This window comes from Panicum hallii, chromosome 9 (genome assembly GCF_002211085.1).
Source record: "Panicum hallii strain FIL2 chromosome 9, PHallii_v3.1, whole genome shotgun sequence".
Classification (NCBI taxonomy): domain Eukaryota; kingdom Viridiplantae; phylum Streptophyta; class Magnoliopsida; order Poales; family Poaceae; genus Panicum; species Panicum hallii.
This window is the reverse complement of record NC_038050.1, coordinates 47,273,126-47,289,772: the sequence shown is the minus strand read 5'-3', so window position 1 is coordinate 47,289,772 and position 16,647 is coordinate 47,273,126. Positions and strand designations below refer to the sequence as shown.

Below are 16,647 nucleotides of genomic sequence, written 5' to 3'. Positions count from 1 at the left end.
CGGTTGCGGCGCGTGGGGTGGAGCGGAGCGGCTCGGGTGGTGAGGGCCAGTAGCGCAGGCGCACGGCGAGCACTGGTGGCGTGCGAAGCGTGGCACGAGAGCGCGCTGGCTCGGGTGCGAAGGTAGTCCGGGCGAGCGGAGACGCGCGTGAGCCGAGCGCAGGAGTGGGAGCTGGAACGCAGCGCAGTGGAAGCAGCGCGTCGGCTCGGAAGTGGCGCGGGCAGGAACAGGTGTTGGAGCGAGCAGTGGCGGCGTTGACGCAAAGGCCAGGGCAGAACGCGCGAACGGCTCAGGCGTGAGCTGATGCGGCGCGATGCAGATGAACTGGCGTCGAGCGAGTACGGGAGCAGGAGCGGCAGGAACGTGGGCGGCGCCGAGCGGGTCGCGCGAGCGTGCGCGCAGTGACGCGCGGAAGCTGGCGGTGTGTGCAGGTGTTGGGCGGCCGGAGCAGAACGGACCCATGGGCATGAGCAGGCGATGCTGGAGTACGACGTGCCGAGCAACGGCACGTGCCGGAGGAGTTGTGGTGAAGTGTTTCTGCGCGAGATGCGGGAACGCAGTGGCGTTGACCCTGTTTATGCCACGGTTATCTTTGGTGGTGCAGGAGTGGCCGTATCGAAGATGCAGTTAAGGTGTTCGACGAAATGTTGGCCGCGGGAGAAGTGATGCCAACTGCGGTGATGTGCAATACAGTGATCGGAGGCCGTCAAGGAGAGGGCAACGGAAGGCACGGTCCTAGTGCAAGCAGACCACAGTCCTCGCGAAGACGGAGGTGGGAGTGTAGCGTTGCGAATCGGAAGGAGAAGCGGCGAAACGAAGGCGGCAGTTATAGCGCGGCGAATTCGAAAGGAGCAACTGCGCGGGTGTGCCGACCGTGTCTCAGCGGCACACGTGCATGGGCAGTGAAGGCGTAACCCGTGAGCAGGAGGACCTTGAGGTTCGCGGAGAATTTGGTATAGCGAACCAATCCGGCTCTATCGTCTCGTCCCAGGAGTCCACGACATCCAGCAGTTTCTATCCCTCGTCGATCGCCGAGCAAAACCGCAAATCACCGCGGGGATTATCCCTTCAGCCATCTTCCACCCACGGCAACCATTTCCAGCAAACTCCTTCGTTACCCACGGGATCTCGTCATCGGCGAGTTCATCTTATCGCCGATTCTGTTCATCGCGGGAATTCACTTTCCGTCTGTTTTTCCTCTACAGCCAAGGCTACCCCAAGGTTTGCCCCGTTTCTCTGAATCTCCTTAATGCCGGCGATTCCTTTGCCGGAATATCGTCGTTAACTTCCTTTGCTATGTTTTAGAAAGTTCTAGGGTGTTCTTTGTAAAATTTCCAAAGCTTTCTATATTTCAAATCGATGAACTTCTACATTTCATAGATTTTCGTAGGAAGTTCATAAAAATGTAAAATCAGTTTTGTTTGAAATCCTAAGCCAAACCCTACAAGTTTTATGTTGTGCTCTTGAATTGAAAATCTTTGATGTGTGGTCTAGGTCAAATGTTAGGGAATGAATGTTTGATTGTGCTTTATATTGTATGCGTGTGATATAGCTGAGAAATAACTATAGGATATATGTTTTAAATGGAGATGTGTGACAGTTAGTTAATCCTGTCACCCGAGTGCTCATATCTCTGCCTCAAAACATTGTCCTCGTTTTGATTGTTGTTTTCTTAAGGTTCTCTTCGTATAAAGATCCTTGTTAATCCGTGTGTATCTGCTAGCCAATACCTCTCTGCAGCTATGCTTTAGTATCGGCTATTAGATCAGCCGCTAAGCATCTGTTTCCTTTGGGTTTAGAATACTTCTGTGTAACAGTTATCAGCCGATGCATTTCTTTTGGTATGTTTCTACCATCGGCTGGTTAACTGAAATGGTTGTTACCTTTCTAGTATCGGCTACTGCCGATACAATTCTTTTGTTCTGTTCTATATCGACTGCACAGAGTCGATGTATCGGAGAAACACACACGATCTTAGGGTTTTTGCCATCGGCCGACCCAAGCCAATTTTGGTTGCTTTTCCATACTGGTCAAACACGGGCGATCGATCCTTAGTTTCCCCATCCTTATCCACACACTTCTATCAGTCGATTTATCGACTGAGAGATTGGCTGTATATCTATCGGTCACATATCCTTAACCATACTCCAATCGGCTATACGTCACTCAATTGTTGTGTTGACGTAATCGAGCCGATACAACCACACCTAGTTACCTAGAATAACACTTAAGCACATCTCAGTTAAGACAACTGCTTTAGGAATCACCCCTCTACTAAAGTAATCGATGCTTTCATCGATCAATTAGGAAACTAGTGCACTTATCAATCGGCTACCCAGACCAAAGCACACAACCCCAGATCAGTAAGCTAGCACAATAGACACGCCTCTGTTAGGCACGACCAACGCATATCTATCGGCTAAACCTCTGTTGTTTCCAATCGGCTCTGTTGTAATCTTCAACGAGTAGCCGATTCTAATTAGTTGTTCACCTACAGCTCTGTTTAAGTTTAACTTCAAATCTTTTTGGTTGTTATGTGAATAGTGTGTTATTTGAGTGCTGGATTGCAACTGTATTGTAAAGTAAAATAGTTTCATATGCACACTTTGAATGTAATGTCGCATTGCATGTAGATACGATTACTTCGGCAACGGTACCTACGAGATCTCCCCGGAGCCTACGAAGGATGTTCCTGAAGACCAAATAAACGTCACCAAAGGATTATCTGAAGCCCCGAACCAAAGTTTGGAAGATATTGACTTTACTGACTTCAGACCCACCAGTAAAGGCAAGCCCCGGTGCATATCCCAGTATTTCAAATTACTACAATTTCATTATTATATTATATCTTGCATTAAGTCTAGGAGTTGTAATGAAACCCTAGATGCATGAATCTTAGGAACCAATGTATTGAACCCGAGCCCTCATCGCTTAGATGCTCTGCTAAATAGGACCGGTAAAAGTCGAGTGATTTCCTGTCACTCGCGCGATATAGGAGTTGCTTGTTTACAATTCTACAACCACTATAAGGATGACGGATAGGGTCATGTGTTGTATCATGACCTGAAGGTTTACCCTGTCTGTTTTGTTAAAAGTGGATAAGGTCGCAGCATGTGGTAGTGGTGGCTAAGCTTTTGAAAGTACTAGCCACATACCGCGAAATATGGTAAGCGGTAAGCCTAGTACCCGATTGGCCCGGCAAATGGAACGCGTCTCCACCACTCGACTTTTATTTTATGTTTACACGCACCGACGTGTGGGAGTACGTTCTGCATGGCAGACAGGAATACGGGTTTTGTAGTCGCGCTACAGACGTATGTCCTGCACATATAGGGTGTGTGTACGGTCCTGCAGTCGCTTGTGGTGGCCCCGATCCATAACCCGGAATATGAGGGAAACGGTTGCTTCAGAACGCCCTGTTGGTATTCCAAGCATGTGTGTTAGGTTTACTTTGCAAGGTTAAATTCGATTCGGATCGTCCGCCTCTCACGAGGATTGAGACTGCTTATCCCTTTTACCACAGAGAGTAAAAAGTGAAATTGTGGATAAAGAAATCTTGATGAATGATAATTTCTATCTTGCTTGTTTAGTATAGGTGCTTACCTAGATGGCTAATCAAACTAGAATCTGGAAGCTAAAACTTGAAAGTAGATTATACTCTTAGTTGCTTTTTAGCTAAAAATAAACCAGAACTCTTGAAATGCCTTCATGAGTCTAGTTACGGGCTAAAGTATACCCAATCCCGGGTAAGTCTTGCTGAGTATTAGTATACTCAGCCTTGCTAGCTTTATGTTTTTCAGGTAATATCTTTGAAGACCCTACTCTTCCCTTGCCTTAGCCCTGTGCTCTCCCAGATGATTGGTCCGTGGAATGGGACCCGTCCCCGGCTAGCACTGGTGATATCGAGTGATGTCGTGCCTGGGCTTAGCATGACATCCGTCTTGACGACGTATTGTAAATCATCGCGTATGTTTTCCGCTGCCAAAAGCCAAAACTTCAACAGTTCGTACTGTTTTCTCTAAGTTTAAAATTTCGTACTACTTTTGAAAACTCATGTAATGTAATTCCCTGTGATGCAAAATATGATGGTGACTGTATCTCTGGACTCACCTTCTTGTGAGGTAACCTTATTGATCCTGTGTTCGGTGGTTCATCGGAACGTTACCCGACAGGCTAAGGGATTATACCGTTTGAAGCACGTTGGAGCCCTCGGAAGTGGACTCGCGTACTTGAGCCGGTATAATTCAGGTTGGTTCTGCCACAAGAGGCTTCCAGCGCCTCCGGCACGCTCTGCTCCACCGGCCCCACCTGCTCCGTGGAAGGGAGTGCCTACTCCTTCTGCCGGGCAACAGGCTCCAGCACTCCCACGGGTGTGCTTTCACTGTGGCGAGCCAGGACACTACGCCAACGTCTGTCCTTGGAAGGCGCAGTCCGGACAGCAGGGGCGCCCAGCTCAGCCCAAGGCGCCATCCCAGGGCAGGGTGAACCACGTGACGGCTGAGTCAGCGGCCAAGGCTCCCAACGTGGTTATTGGTACGCTCATGGTCAATACTCACCCTGCTACAGTGCTTTTTGATACTGGTGCTACGCATTCTTTCATTACCCGGTCTTTTGTTGAGCATCATGGCATTCATACTAGCACATTAAAGAGGGGCATGTTAGTATCTTCACCGGGAGGGCAGTTGAGGTCTCATATCTTCTGTTCCAGAGTCAGTGTTGTCATAAGGGGGGTAGAGTTTAGTGCTAATCTCATGGTGCTAGACACCAAGGGTATCGATGTGATCTTGGGAATGGAGACCCTTGTTAGATGGGGTGTCAAGATTGACTGTGCTCAGAGGATTGTCCACTTGTCAGCACCAGATGGACAGAAGGTCACAGTTAGTGCTTCAAAGCCTTTCGGAATTCTTTGTCACATGGAGGCTAGACCCACGGATGGTATTCGCGTGGTGTCTGAATTTTCAGATGTCTTTCCGGATGATTTGCCAGGTATGCTGCCTGATTGCGACATTGAGTTTTCTATTGATCTCTTGCCTGGCACAGCTCCGATTGCTAAGCGGCCGTATCGTATGGCACCCGTTGAGCATGAGGAAGTTAAGAAGACTGTCGACGAGTTGCTAGCCAAGGGCTATATCCGTCATAGTTTCTCTCCTTGGGCTTTTCCTGTCTTGCTCGTAGAGAAGAAGGATGGAGCGAAGAGGATGTGCGTCGATTATCAGGATCTGAATGCAGTCACCATCAAGAACAAGCATCCATTGCCTCGTATTGAGGATCTCTTTGATCAGCTTCAGGGTGCTTGTGTATTCTTGAAGATTGATCTGCGTTCGGGTTATCACCAGCTGAAGATACGTCCTGAGGATATCCAGAAGACGGCATTCACCTGCAAGTATGGGCTATACGAGTATACGGTCATGTCCTTTGGCTTGACCAATGCTCCGGCTTTCTTCATGCATCTGATGAATAAGGTTTTCATGGATTATCTGGACACCTTTGTGGTGATATTTATTGATGATATCCTGGTATATTCCAAGTCAGAGGCAGAGCATGAGAAACATCTGAGGCTTGTGTTGCAGAGGCTCAGAGAGCACAAGCTGTATGCCAAGCTCAGCAAGTGCGAATTCTGGATTGACGAGGTCCCATTCCTCGGTCATGTCATCTCCAAGGGAGGTATTGCAGTGGACCCCGGGAAGGTGAAGGATGTGCTTGACTGGGTGGTACCACAGACGGTGAAGGAAGTCCGCTCTTTTCTGGGCTTAGCAGGATATTATCGGAGGTTCATTGAGAATTTCTCCAAGATTGCGAAGCCTTTGACTTCCTTGCTAGAGAAGGGTGTGGACTTCTCTTGGACTGATGAGCGTCAGAAGGCCTTCGAGGAGCTGAAGAAGAGGTTGACTATGGCACCAGTCCTTACTCTGCCAGACCAGAGCAAGAGGTTCACAGTGTGTTGTGATGCTTCGAGGGATGGTCTTGGTTGCGTCCTGATGCAGGAAGGCAGAGTGATAGCTTATGCCTCGCGATAGTTGCGCCGGCACGAGCTAAATTATCCCACACATGATCTGGAGTTAGCCGCAGTTGTGCATGCTCTGAAGATATGGAGGCATTACTTGTTTGGGCAAAGGTGTGATATTTACACCGATCACAAGAGCCTCAAGTACATTTTTACTTAGAATGAGCTGAACATGCGGTAGAGAAGATGGCTAGAGTTGGTCAAGGATTATGACCTGGAGATTCACTATCATCCGGGCAAGGCCAATGTTGTAGCGGATGCTCTGAGCAGGAAGAGCTATGTTAACATGGCCGTGGCTTTTCAGATGCCTCAGGAGTTATGCGAGGAATTTGAACAGTTGAGTCTGGGTTTCTTGTATCACACCTCGAGTGCATCATTCGAGGCAGAACCCACTCTAGAGGCGGAGATCAGGCAGCATCAGAAAGATGATAAGAAGCTGCAGGAGATCCGTGAACTGCTTAAGATTGGCAAGGCACCTCATTTCAGAGAGGATGATTAGGGTACCTTGTGGTACAAGGGTCGGATATGTGTGCCGGATGTAGCGGATCTCAGGAAGCTGATCTTGAGTGAGGCTCATGATACGGCATATTCCATTCATCCGGGCAGCATGAAGATGTATTATGATCTCAAGGAACGATTCTGGTGGTATGGAATGAAGCGTTCCGTTGCGGAGTACGTGGCTATCTGTGACACTTGCCAGCGTGTCAAGGCAGAGCATCAGAGGCCAGCAGGTCTATTGCAACCATTGAAGATTCCAGAGTGGAAATGGGAGGAGATCACCATGGACTTCATTGTGGGATTGCCTCATACTCAGAAAGGGTACAACTCCATATGGGTAATAGTGGATCGGTTGACGAAGGTTGCCCACTTCATTCCGGTAAACACTACTTACTCCGGCGCTAAACTCGTAGAGTTGTACATCTCCAGGATCGTCTGTCTGCATGGAGTTCCGAAGAAGATCATATCTGACTGAGGATCTCAGTTCACTTCACGGTTCTGGGAGCAGTTGCATGATTCGTTGGATACGAAGCTGCGTTTCAGCACTGCTTATATCCTCAGACAGATGGGCAGACAGAGAGAACCAACCAAGTGTTGGAGGATATGCTTTGAGCCTGCGCTATTCAATATGGTACCAGTTGGGATAAATGCCTGCCGTATGCAGAGTTCTCGTATAACAACAGCTATCAGGCCAGTCTGAAGAAATCTCCTTTCGAGGCCCTGTATGGTCGGAAGTGCAGAACTCCGCTATATTGGGATCAGATTGGTGAGAGGCAGGTATTTGGTCCGGAAATTGTTGAAGAGGCAGAACAGTTGGTACAGCAGGTGCGAGAGAACCTGAGGGTCGCTTAGACTCGTCAGAAGAATTATGCGGATGTTCGTCGTCGAGATCTGACCTTTGTAGTGAGTGATCATGTGTACCTGAAGGTCTCGCCGATGAGAGGAATCCGCAGGTTTAATGTGAGAGGGAAGCTAGCCCCTCGATATATTGGTCCGTTCAAGGTGCTGGAACGGAAGGGTGAGGTGGCATAACGTCTGGAGTTACCTCCCAACCTCTCGGGAGTGCATGATGTGTTTCATGTGTCTCAGCTGAAGAAGTGCTTGAGGGTGCCAGAAGAGCAAGCACCGATAGAAGGGTTAGATGTGCAGGAAGATCTGACCTACACCGAGCATCCGGTGAAGATTCTGGGGACATCTGAGAGAGTTACCAGGAACAAGAAGATCAAGATGTGCCGTGTTCAGTGGAGTCATCACACGGAAGATGAGGCTACCTGGGAGCGAGAAGATGAGCTGAAGAAGACATATCCCGACCTCTTTGCTAGCTAGCCTATTCGAATCTCGGGACGAGATTCCTGTAAGGGGGGTAGGTTTGTAACACCCTAATGTAATTTTCCCAAATTTTAATGAATTTATTTTGGCTCAAATAAAATTTCCAGGGATTTCTCCAATTTATATTGCATTTAAGGTAATTTTATAACACCAGAAAATAAAATCTATTATAAGGTCAACATGTTTGTGCATTCATGCTGGAGCATTGTTTTCCTTGTGTTGGGTTTATAGGGTTTGAATTCAAATAGTTTTGTTTGAATAGTTTGAGTATAGAAAAGAAAAAGGGAAAGGAAAAGAGAGCAGCAGCCTAGCCCAGCAGCCCAAACTCTCCCTCCCTCTCCCTTGGGCCCATCTCCTTTTCCCGCAAGCCACTTCTTCCCCTTCCCCTCGGGCCCCCTTCCCCTCCTCTTTTCTTTCCGCATGGGCCACGCCCTGCCCACTTCCGCCCTCAGCCTGGCCACCCCGCGTGTACCCCTCTCTCTCTCGCTGCCACCTCGGGCCCACCTATCGGCGCCTTTCTCCCACCCGAGCGCCAGCTCCTTCCATCTCTTTCCTTTCCCCCTCCCCTGTTCCTTTCCCCGCCGGCCGGCCGCCCGTCGCTGGCCGTGGCCCCGCCCCGCCGCGCCTCTGGGCCCCCTTCCCCGAGCCACACGTCGGTCCCATCCCCCGCCTGGACCCTTCTAGAAGCACGCCCGCGCTCCGATGGGGGCGAGCCGCAACCACCCGCGGGATGCGCGGCATCCGTTGCCGGGCCGGGCGACCCGCACGCCGAGGCCGCCCCGCCCCCCCCCCTTTCTTAGCCGCAGCCGTCCCTCACACCTCCCTCCCTAAGCTGCCTCCACACCCCCGGCCTTCCCCGAGCCGTGCGCCGCTGTGCCACCGCCCGACCCGAGGGTGACGCCGCCGCCGACCGAGCCCTGCGCCGCCGCAATTCCACTCCGGCACCGCCAATCCTCGGCCGTTAGTCATCGTCGTAGCTTCTAGGGGTGGTAAGGAACACGCCGTACCCCTTCCCCCTTCCTCTCTCCCTCTGCGCGAGCGCGTCCCCCTTGCCGCCGTGACCCAGTGCCACCTCCGCCGTGGGGAGCACAAACCCGAGCCCTATTTAGCCTTCTTGAGTGCCTAAATGAGTTCACCGCGTCGTGCTCTACCTCCAGGGCTTGATCTCGTCCCAGATGGAGCCCGGACGGCCGAGTTTGCCCAACTCCGGCGAGGCGCCGCCACGGGAGAGACCTCCGGCGATTCAGCGCCGCCGGCCAGACAGCCTACCCCATCCCCTTTGATCAGAGCCACCCGATCAAGATCCAGCGGCCCTAATTAGAGCATATCGCTTCAGCCTGATCTTCTTGCTAAAGAGTCCCTGCCCTTTTGAGAAATCAACCCGCGGTCCACCTGTAGTTCAAGAATATTTGCAGTTAGGTCCTGTTTTATTTGTTTAGACCCCTGAGCTCCTAGGAAATTGAACCCGCCGTCCATGCCCTGAGTTTTTGCGGGTTAGACCCCAGATCTAGCCTTTAATTATGTTTAGGCCCTCGGTTTTTGCACAGAACCCCCTGGTTTTCCTATTTTCTTACAGAAAGGCCCCTGGATCTTGTTTTTGCCCTAGATTTCACGTCTTAGCTCCGTTTTAGGCGGTTTTCGCGCTCACGCGATCGTTGTAACGTGTAGAATAGTTCTATAATAGTTTTGTGTGATGTTTTTATGTGATGTTGTACTGTTTCTTATCTTTTGTCTTTGTTTGTATGTGTGTGTATGTGTATGTGCTGGACCATGTTTTGGCGTTGCGATCGTGAGTAGACGCTGAGCCTTTGGACGAGTACCAGGAGCCCCTTTCTGCAGAGCAGTTTGAGCAATAGCAGGAGAACCTTGAGGAAGGCAAGTATAACATGAATATCCTATCACTTTTAAATACAATTTCATACTGCATTTTAATATTGTATGCCTATAAGGATTTCCTAGCCACTGTTATCCTTTATATAATACCTTGGGTTGCATTTTGGTTAGTTGTGCTAGGTGCTGCGCTCTCCCACATCTCGGTCCTTTTTAATTAAATTTGATTAATGGTATATGCAACTTGATCCTGAGAGTGGCCCTCTGTGCTGTGTGTTTGAGCGGCTCACGTCTCGTTAAAAGATGTTTTATTAGAAACATGGTTTAGGGGGCCAGCACGGTGCTTAGTGCTTGGTTGGCCACTCTCCATAAGGACCGGTTCATAGAGCGACAACCGGGGACAACCGCGCAACCACAAGACTGGAATGGGACGGTCTTGACTTACTAATTAGGTCATTTTGGTTTGGGAGTAACTTACCTGCAGGGCAAGAGGGGTGGTAAGCTTCAATGGTCCCTGCTCCTCCGGCTTGGTCTGTGCTGTGTCTCTTGTACCCCAGTGAGGTGGGCCCCATCATCGCTGATCCAGAAACCTTAGCGGTTACACCTTACTAATGTGATCCTTTGTAACGGTCTCGTAGTGTGCTTGCTAGTCATCTCACCTAAGGAAGTGTGATGAATAACTAGCGTAGCTCACGACTTGTGGGTAAAGTTGTGCAACCTCTCGAGAGTGTAAAACTAGTATACTAGCCGTGCTCACGGTCATGAGCGGCCCAGATCCTCCGTCTGATTAGCGGGGTTTATCTTTGGTGGTTTGGTTTGGGTTTCAGTAGACTCATGATTAATTTTAATTAATTATTATGCAACTTGGGTTATGGTAATTCATCCACTTGTAGTAAATAGCCTTAATAAAATTTGCCAGGATTAAAAGCTAATACAGTTGAGTCAGCTAACCCTAGAGCCTCATAATTCGTATTATACTTGTTGAGTACAAGTTGTGTACTCACACTTGCCTCTTCCTCTCTTCTGTTCTCTTTGGGATATCTTCGACTGCCGCTCAGTACCAGGCGACATGGAGAACTACATCAGCGGACTCGACGATTTCTAGGCGTTGTCTCCCAGTTGACGTCCCTGTGGCGCCCTGTTATTCATGTATTTCTTTTACGCTTCCGCATTCCTTGAACTGATTCTTGATTCAGTTGTAATATAGATATTCATTTATAATTTATACGCATTTATTTCGAGATACATGTTGTGATATCTTGATGATTCTGTTGTATATATGCGTGACTTGATCCTGGCGCATATATGATTGCTCGATTTATGTTCTTATAAATCGGGTGTGACACATGGGCACATTGTTATTGCCCAGATGCATCCAAGAAGCATTGGTTGAAGTGCATGTACTGTGATAAGCTTTGCACTGCTGGGATTAGAAGAATTAAGTATCATCTTGCTGGCATTAAAGGATTCAATGTTAAAAAGTGTTTACAAGTTCCAACTTCAGTGAAGGAAGAGATGTTTGCTTTGCTCACAAAGAAGGTAGAAGAAAAGGATCAGAAAGCCAATGAAAAGCAAAGGGACAAAGATGAAGTTGATTTAGATATCTTGGAAGATGAAAGCAATGGTGAAGAAGATTTTGATCAGGGAAATGAAGTTCTCGTATTGAAGCCAAAGCCAAGCAAAGCTGCTAGTAGCTCCAGATCGGTGGCAGGTGGTGGCCCTATTGAGAAGTACTGCAAGCCTCCTTCCATAGAGGAGTCTGTTCAAATGAACCTCAACAATAAGGTTCAAACAAAATTGTACAACTCAGAAAAGAGAAGAGAGAAGGAATAGAGCTTGTGAGTACATATGCCAGTTTTTCTATGAAGCTAGCATTCCACACCACACGGTTACCCTACCTAGCTTTGCCCATATGCTTGAGGCCATTGGACAGTTTGGTAGAGGTTTGAGAGGGCCTAGCCCTTATGAGATGGGTGGATCTTTCTTACAGAAAAGGAAGCAAAAGGTGCTAGATGGTTTTAAGAACCACAAGGAATCATGGGAGCTCACTGGATGTACAATTATGATAGATGCATGGACAGATAGAAAGGGAAGGGGTGTGATGAATTTAGTTGTGCATAGTGCTCATGGGGTTTGCTTCTTGGATTCAGTGGACTGCTCAGGTGAGAAGAAAGATGGAAAATATATATTTGAGCTTGTGGATAGATACATAGAAGATATTGGAGAGGAAAATGTTGTTCAAGTAGTGACTAATAATGCTAGTGTCAATACAACAGCAGCAAGCTTATTGACGGCAAAGAGGCCCTCAATATTTTGGAATGGATGTGCTGCTCATTGCCTAGATCTCATGCTAGAGGATATTGGAAAGCTTGGATCAGTTGAGGAAACTATTGCTAGTGCAAGACAAGTGACTGTGTTCTTGTATGCTCACACAAGGGTGTTGGATTTGATGAGACAATATCTTAAGAAAGATTTGGTTCGCTCTGGGGTTACTCGCTTTGCCACTGCTTATTTGAGTCTAAAAAGCTTGCTAGACAACAAGAAGGAATTGACAAGGTTATTTAGATCAGACCAACTCAATGAGATGGTTTACTTGAAGAAGGCCAAGGGAAAGAAAGCCAACAAAGTGGTCAGATCTGAAAGCTTTTGGAAAAATATTGATATTGCTGTTAATTTCTTTGAACCAATAGCTAATGTGCTGAGAAGAATGGACAGTGATATCCCGGCAATGGGCTTCTTCCATGGATTAATGGTTGAGGCAAAGAAAGAAATTTCTGAGAGGTTTGATAATGATGAGAGTCGCTTCAAAGTTGTTTGGGATATCATCGATAAAAGGTGGGACAACAAGCTCAAGACTCCACTACATTTGGCTGGTTACTATTTGAATCCTTACATCTATTACCCCAAGAAGTCAGAGATTGAGCATGATGGATCCTTTAGAGCTGGTGTGATTGAATGCATTACAAAGCTGGTTGAGAATGAAGAAACTCAGGACAATATAATTGAACAGCTCAACACATACCAGGATCAACAAGGGACATTTGGACATGAAATTGCCGTAAGGCAAAGGAGAAACAAGAATTTTAATCCAGGTGAATCTAATATGAGTATATGTCATGATGAATATGAGTTATTTGTTGCCATCTATGTGTAACTCTTATTAACTTTTTTCAGCAAAGTGGTGGCTAAACCATGGCACAAGCACACCAAATCTAAGGAAGTTGGCATCAAGAATTCTGAATTTGATCTGCAGTTCATCAGCTTGTGAGAGGAATTGGTCTATTTTTGAACAGGTACTTATCAGCTTATTTATAGATACTTTATTCTGAACTTTCTTGATCATAGTTAGTATAAAAGCAATCAGCTTTAAGTGTGCCTTAAACCTTTGTTCTGTACAGCTAGATAAATACATCTATGACATGTTTCACTGAAACCTTTACAAATACATGTACAGTTAGATAAATACATCTAGATGTTTCAGTCATAAATTATTTTCAATTAATAAACACTTTTGTTATTCTAATATCAGCAAGCTTAGCTCTCCAATTGCCATCCCTATGTATCAGTATCACATAAGTGTTAAAAAATCTGCAGCCTTTGCTCTCCAATGCTGTCATTACAATTTGCAAATTTTCTACTTTCAACCTATAGGTTCATACAAAGAAGCGCAATAGATTACATCATGATAGGATGAGAGATCTTGTTTTTGTGAAGTTCAACTCCAAACTAAGGAACAAGAGGGAGAGCAAAGGCAAAGATCCTTTGGAGAGGGAATTAGATGATGCTGTGGGTGATAATGAAAATGAATTCATTACTGGTATTGTGCAAGATGGACCATCGCAAGTAGATTCAACACATCTTGTGCCATCGCAACTAGAATCAACACCACAAGCACAAGTACAGGAAAAAAGGAAGAGAAATGTGCGCCCTAAGAAGAAGAGGAAACTTAGGAGCCTCCAATCTTTGCTGCATGATGCTCCGGCTGAGCAGTCCTCGTCTGACTCCGAAGATGGTGATGGAGATATTCTAATGGAATCCTCTGAATCTGGAAAGTCTCATTGTGCCACTGATAGTGATGACTGATGAGTAGATGTTGAGAATTGTATCAGCTGTATTGTACTATTTTTTAATCTGTGAAGTACTGAAGTTGTGATCTTGAAGCTTGATATTTAGTCTTGTATGAACTTAAACTTTATGTTACCTATATGGCAAGGCTGCATGGTTGATTAGCTGATTAGCTTATCAGTTATATCAAAATTTTTACTCTATTCTATACAAAACCGCTAAAAGCCTTAGCTGCCGCTATAGCCAGCTATAGCTGGTTGTAGCTGTTCAAAAACTGAACCGCTAAAGCCCTTAGCCGGAGATTTAGAACATTGTTCATGCTAGAGCAAAATATATTGAGATTGATTTTCAAGAGAAAGAGTTGCAAGGTGTCAGTTGGAGGTCAGATTTATTCCTTCGAAAGATCAACTCGCTGATGGATTTACAAAAGCATTGCCTAGTCAGGAGTTTGAGAAATTTAGAAAGAATCTAAATCTGGTTAAGAAACCAAGTTAAGATTGCAGGAGGGTGTTAAACATGTAATTATCTAAAGATAGGCTGGCTTGTTCCCTCGTTTCTTTCAATCCCCACCCTGAAATCGGAAAAAATAGAAAAGGAAAAGGAAAAGCTCTCGATCTAGGGATCTCCGTACGCGCATGCGCCGCACCTTCTCTGTGCTGATGTCTCATCGGTACAGAGCGGGGAGGGCCATGCCGTCCCGTCGGGGCATGGAGCACGCGAGCCTTGTCCCTCGCCTATGTTTACTACCGGCGCCGAGATAAGTGCCTCTTCCTCCCTATGCATCTGCTCCATCTGGTTCACACCCTCCTTATCCCACCCCTGTTCCAAACCCTAGGTCTGTGGTTTCCTCTCTTCGTCCCTCTATCTGCTGTGAGATCAGTGAGCTCTCACGTTCTCACCCTTGGCTTCCACTTTTGAGCTCAGTGTCTACCTTGCCATGGCCTGATATCTGAATTTTGCTGTGTTCGTAGAGGTGCTACGCTGGCGATGGTTTCCTTGACCTGAGATCAGGATAGGGTCGGAGATACGAACAGGTACCCGTGTTTTCTGTCTTCCTTCTGATATTATGCCTATGATTTGCGCCAAAAAAAAATAGCAGCTTTTTTTGTATAGAGGCTTCCTATATTTGATCTTGTGAACTACATCTTTGTTGACTCCAGATTTTACTCTTCCTGGTGCCTGCAGTGAGGATCGTGAATCGCAGCAACATGATTAAAGCTTTTCCAGGTGGGTTCCTGCCTTCTCCCTTTGATCCTTTACTGAATCAAGATCTTTGTTTTCATTCGCTGACTTTGCAGTTTCATGATCCAAAGTCTTAGGTTTATGTGCTTAGGTCGTCTTAGTTTAGAGTACTGTGATATACCTGAATTTTCAACTCATTTGTGTTTTAGCTTGACAGGTTCCTTTGCTTTAGCTTCACAGGAACAGTAGTGAAAAAATAGGTAAAGCTCTAATGTCACGGGGACACCACATGACAACGGTGACACCATTTTGGCTAATGTAAAGATTAATCCACACTCAGGGCAATTCTAACTAAAGTTAACTGCTCATCATTCCTATGAAATGGGCATCTGCATTTTATTAAAACATGGTGTAATGATCTGTTTTTTTACTGGTTTCTTGAATGCCTGAACCATGGTGTAATGATTTTTTTCCTGTCTCTGTTACAGTCTACTGGAACCTGGCATACTGCAACCAAGACACAGAAAAGTGTCACAAGGAAGAGGTTTGTCTAACTAAACCAGAGTTTCTTTGTTTTATTATATGGTAAATACTAGCTTCATATCGACATAACAAATCAACTTTTCTAGGTCCTGCAACTCACCTAACAAGGAAATCGTCAAGATGCTACTCCTGGATGGAGTCACTGGAAATGCATATGATGGTTGTGCAGAGGCTGCTGCTAAGCCTAGGTAACTCCTTGCTCCACTAGAAACATCAGTGAAACGGGTCAATGAAATAAGACTGGTTATGGGTACATCATTCTAAGAAATACTGAAACTCTAGAATTTTCACCACTCTAAGCAATCCTCCATTAGAATTTTGACCATCTACTGAAATAGATCTCAGCCTGTATATGTTATATGAGATAAAAATTGCCAAACGTATTGAACTAACCTTACCTGTACTTGATCAGAGTAGCACCATCTTTATAGAATTCTCACCAAGTAAGTTACACCTGAGATGTTGTGTTCTTTATTATTTGTGTTAAATTTCTGTTATGAAAGAAGGTGGTAGAAAGGAGTATGAACCTTGGAAAGATAGATGAACATGAGTCTTGTGGTGGTGGGTAGCTTTAGAACAAAAATCTAATACTCTGCTGTCGTAGGTTCCATAACCACATTTGTGCTGGTTGATTCACTCTGCTTTTCACCTTACATATTCTGCTAGAGATGTCCCTACTATGTTCGATGGTGATTGAGCTGTTACATTTCCAAATTGTTGTGTTTACAGTCCATGCGCTGATGTTTAGGAGGAACAAGGGGATGCACTCATTTTGTCTTTACCCGTTTGCAGCCAATCGTCTACCTACATGTGATTGTCTGCTGCTCGATGTTTGACATTCGGCCTTTGAAAAAACTTGATGCTCTGAGAATCAATTATGTATTTTGGATACTTTGTGGCTGTAAACTGTGTGATAGGCTGCTTCCTCCTCTTTTAGTATGATGAGACTGTTTTAGTACTCTATTTGCTTATTTGGATCGGTATTCCAAGGCACTAACTAATTTGTTGATAGCTAGGAATGCGGATTAGAACATGTAATATATGACTAGACAGAACTCCAGAGACTGTGGGAGCCACGTGGTCAGCAATATCAGCACGGTCAGCATTATTAACACTATTAGGATATTCTGTTACTATTTGTTCTTCTAAATAGGCTATTTGCATGAGACATTTGCTATAAATTTGTTCTTCTGAGT

General features: G+C 46.1%; 1 protein-coding gene and 1 long non-coding RNA gene across 2 annotated transcripts; both read left to right on the top strand.

The window, feature by feature from the left end:
* Positions 1-11,498: 11,498 nt before the first annotated feature.
* On the top strand, positions 11,499-13,744 carry LOC112873090. Its single transcript, XM_025936116.1, has 3 exons — positions 11,499-12,753; positions 12,836-12,954; positions 13,313-13,744. The coding sequence occupies exons 1-3, from the start codon at positions 11,574-11,576 to the stop codon at positions 13,742-13,744; spliced, it is 1,731 nt and encodes a 576-aa protein (XP_025791901.1). The 5' UTR covers positions 11,499-11,573.
* Positions 13,745-14,291: 547 nt separating this feature from the next.
* LOC112875891 lies at positions 14,292-16,647 on the top strand. Its single transcript, XR_003225235.1, has 5 exons — positions 14,292-14,760; positions 14,887-14,953; positions 15,397-15,452; positions 15,538-15,639; positions 16,181-16,647. It is a non-coding gene; the product is annotated as an uncharacterized LOC112875891 (long non-coding RNA).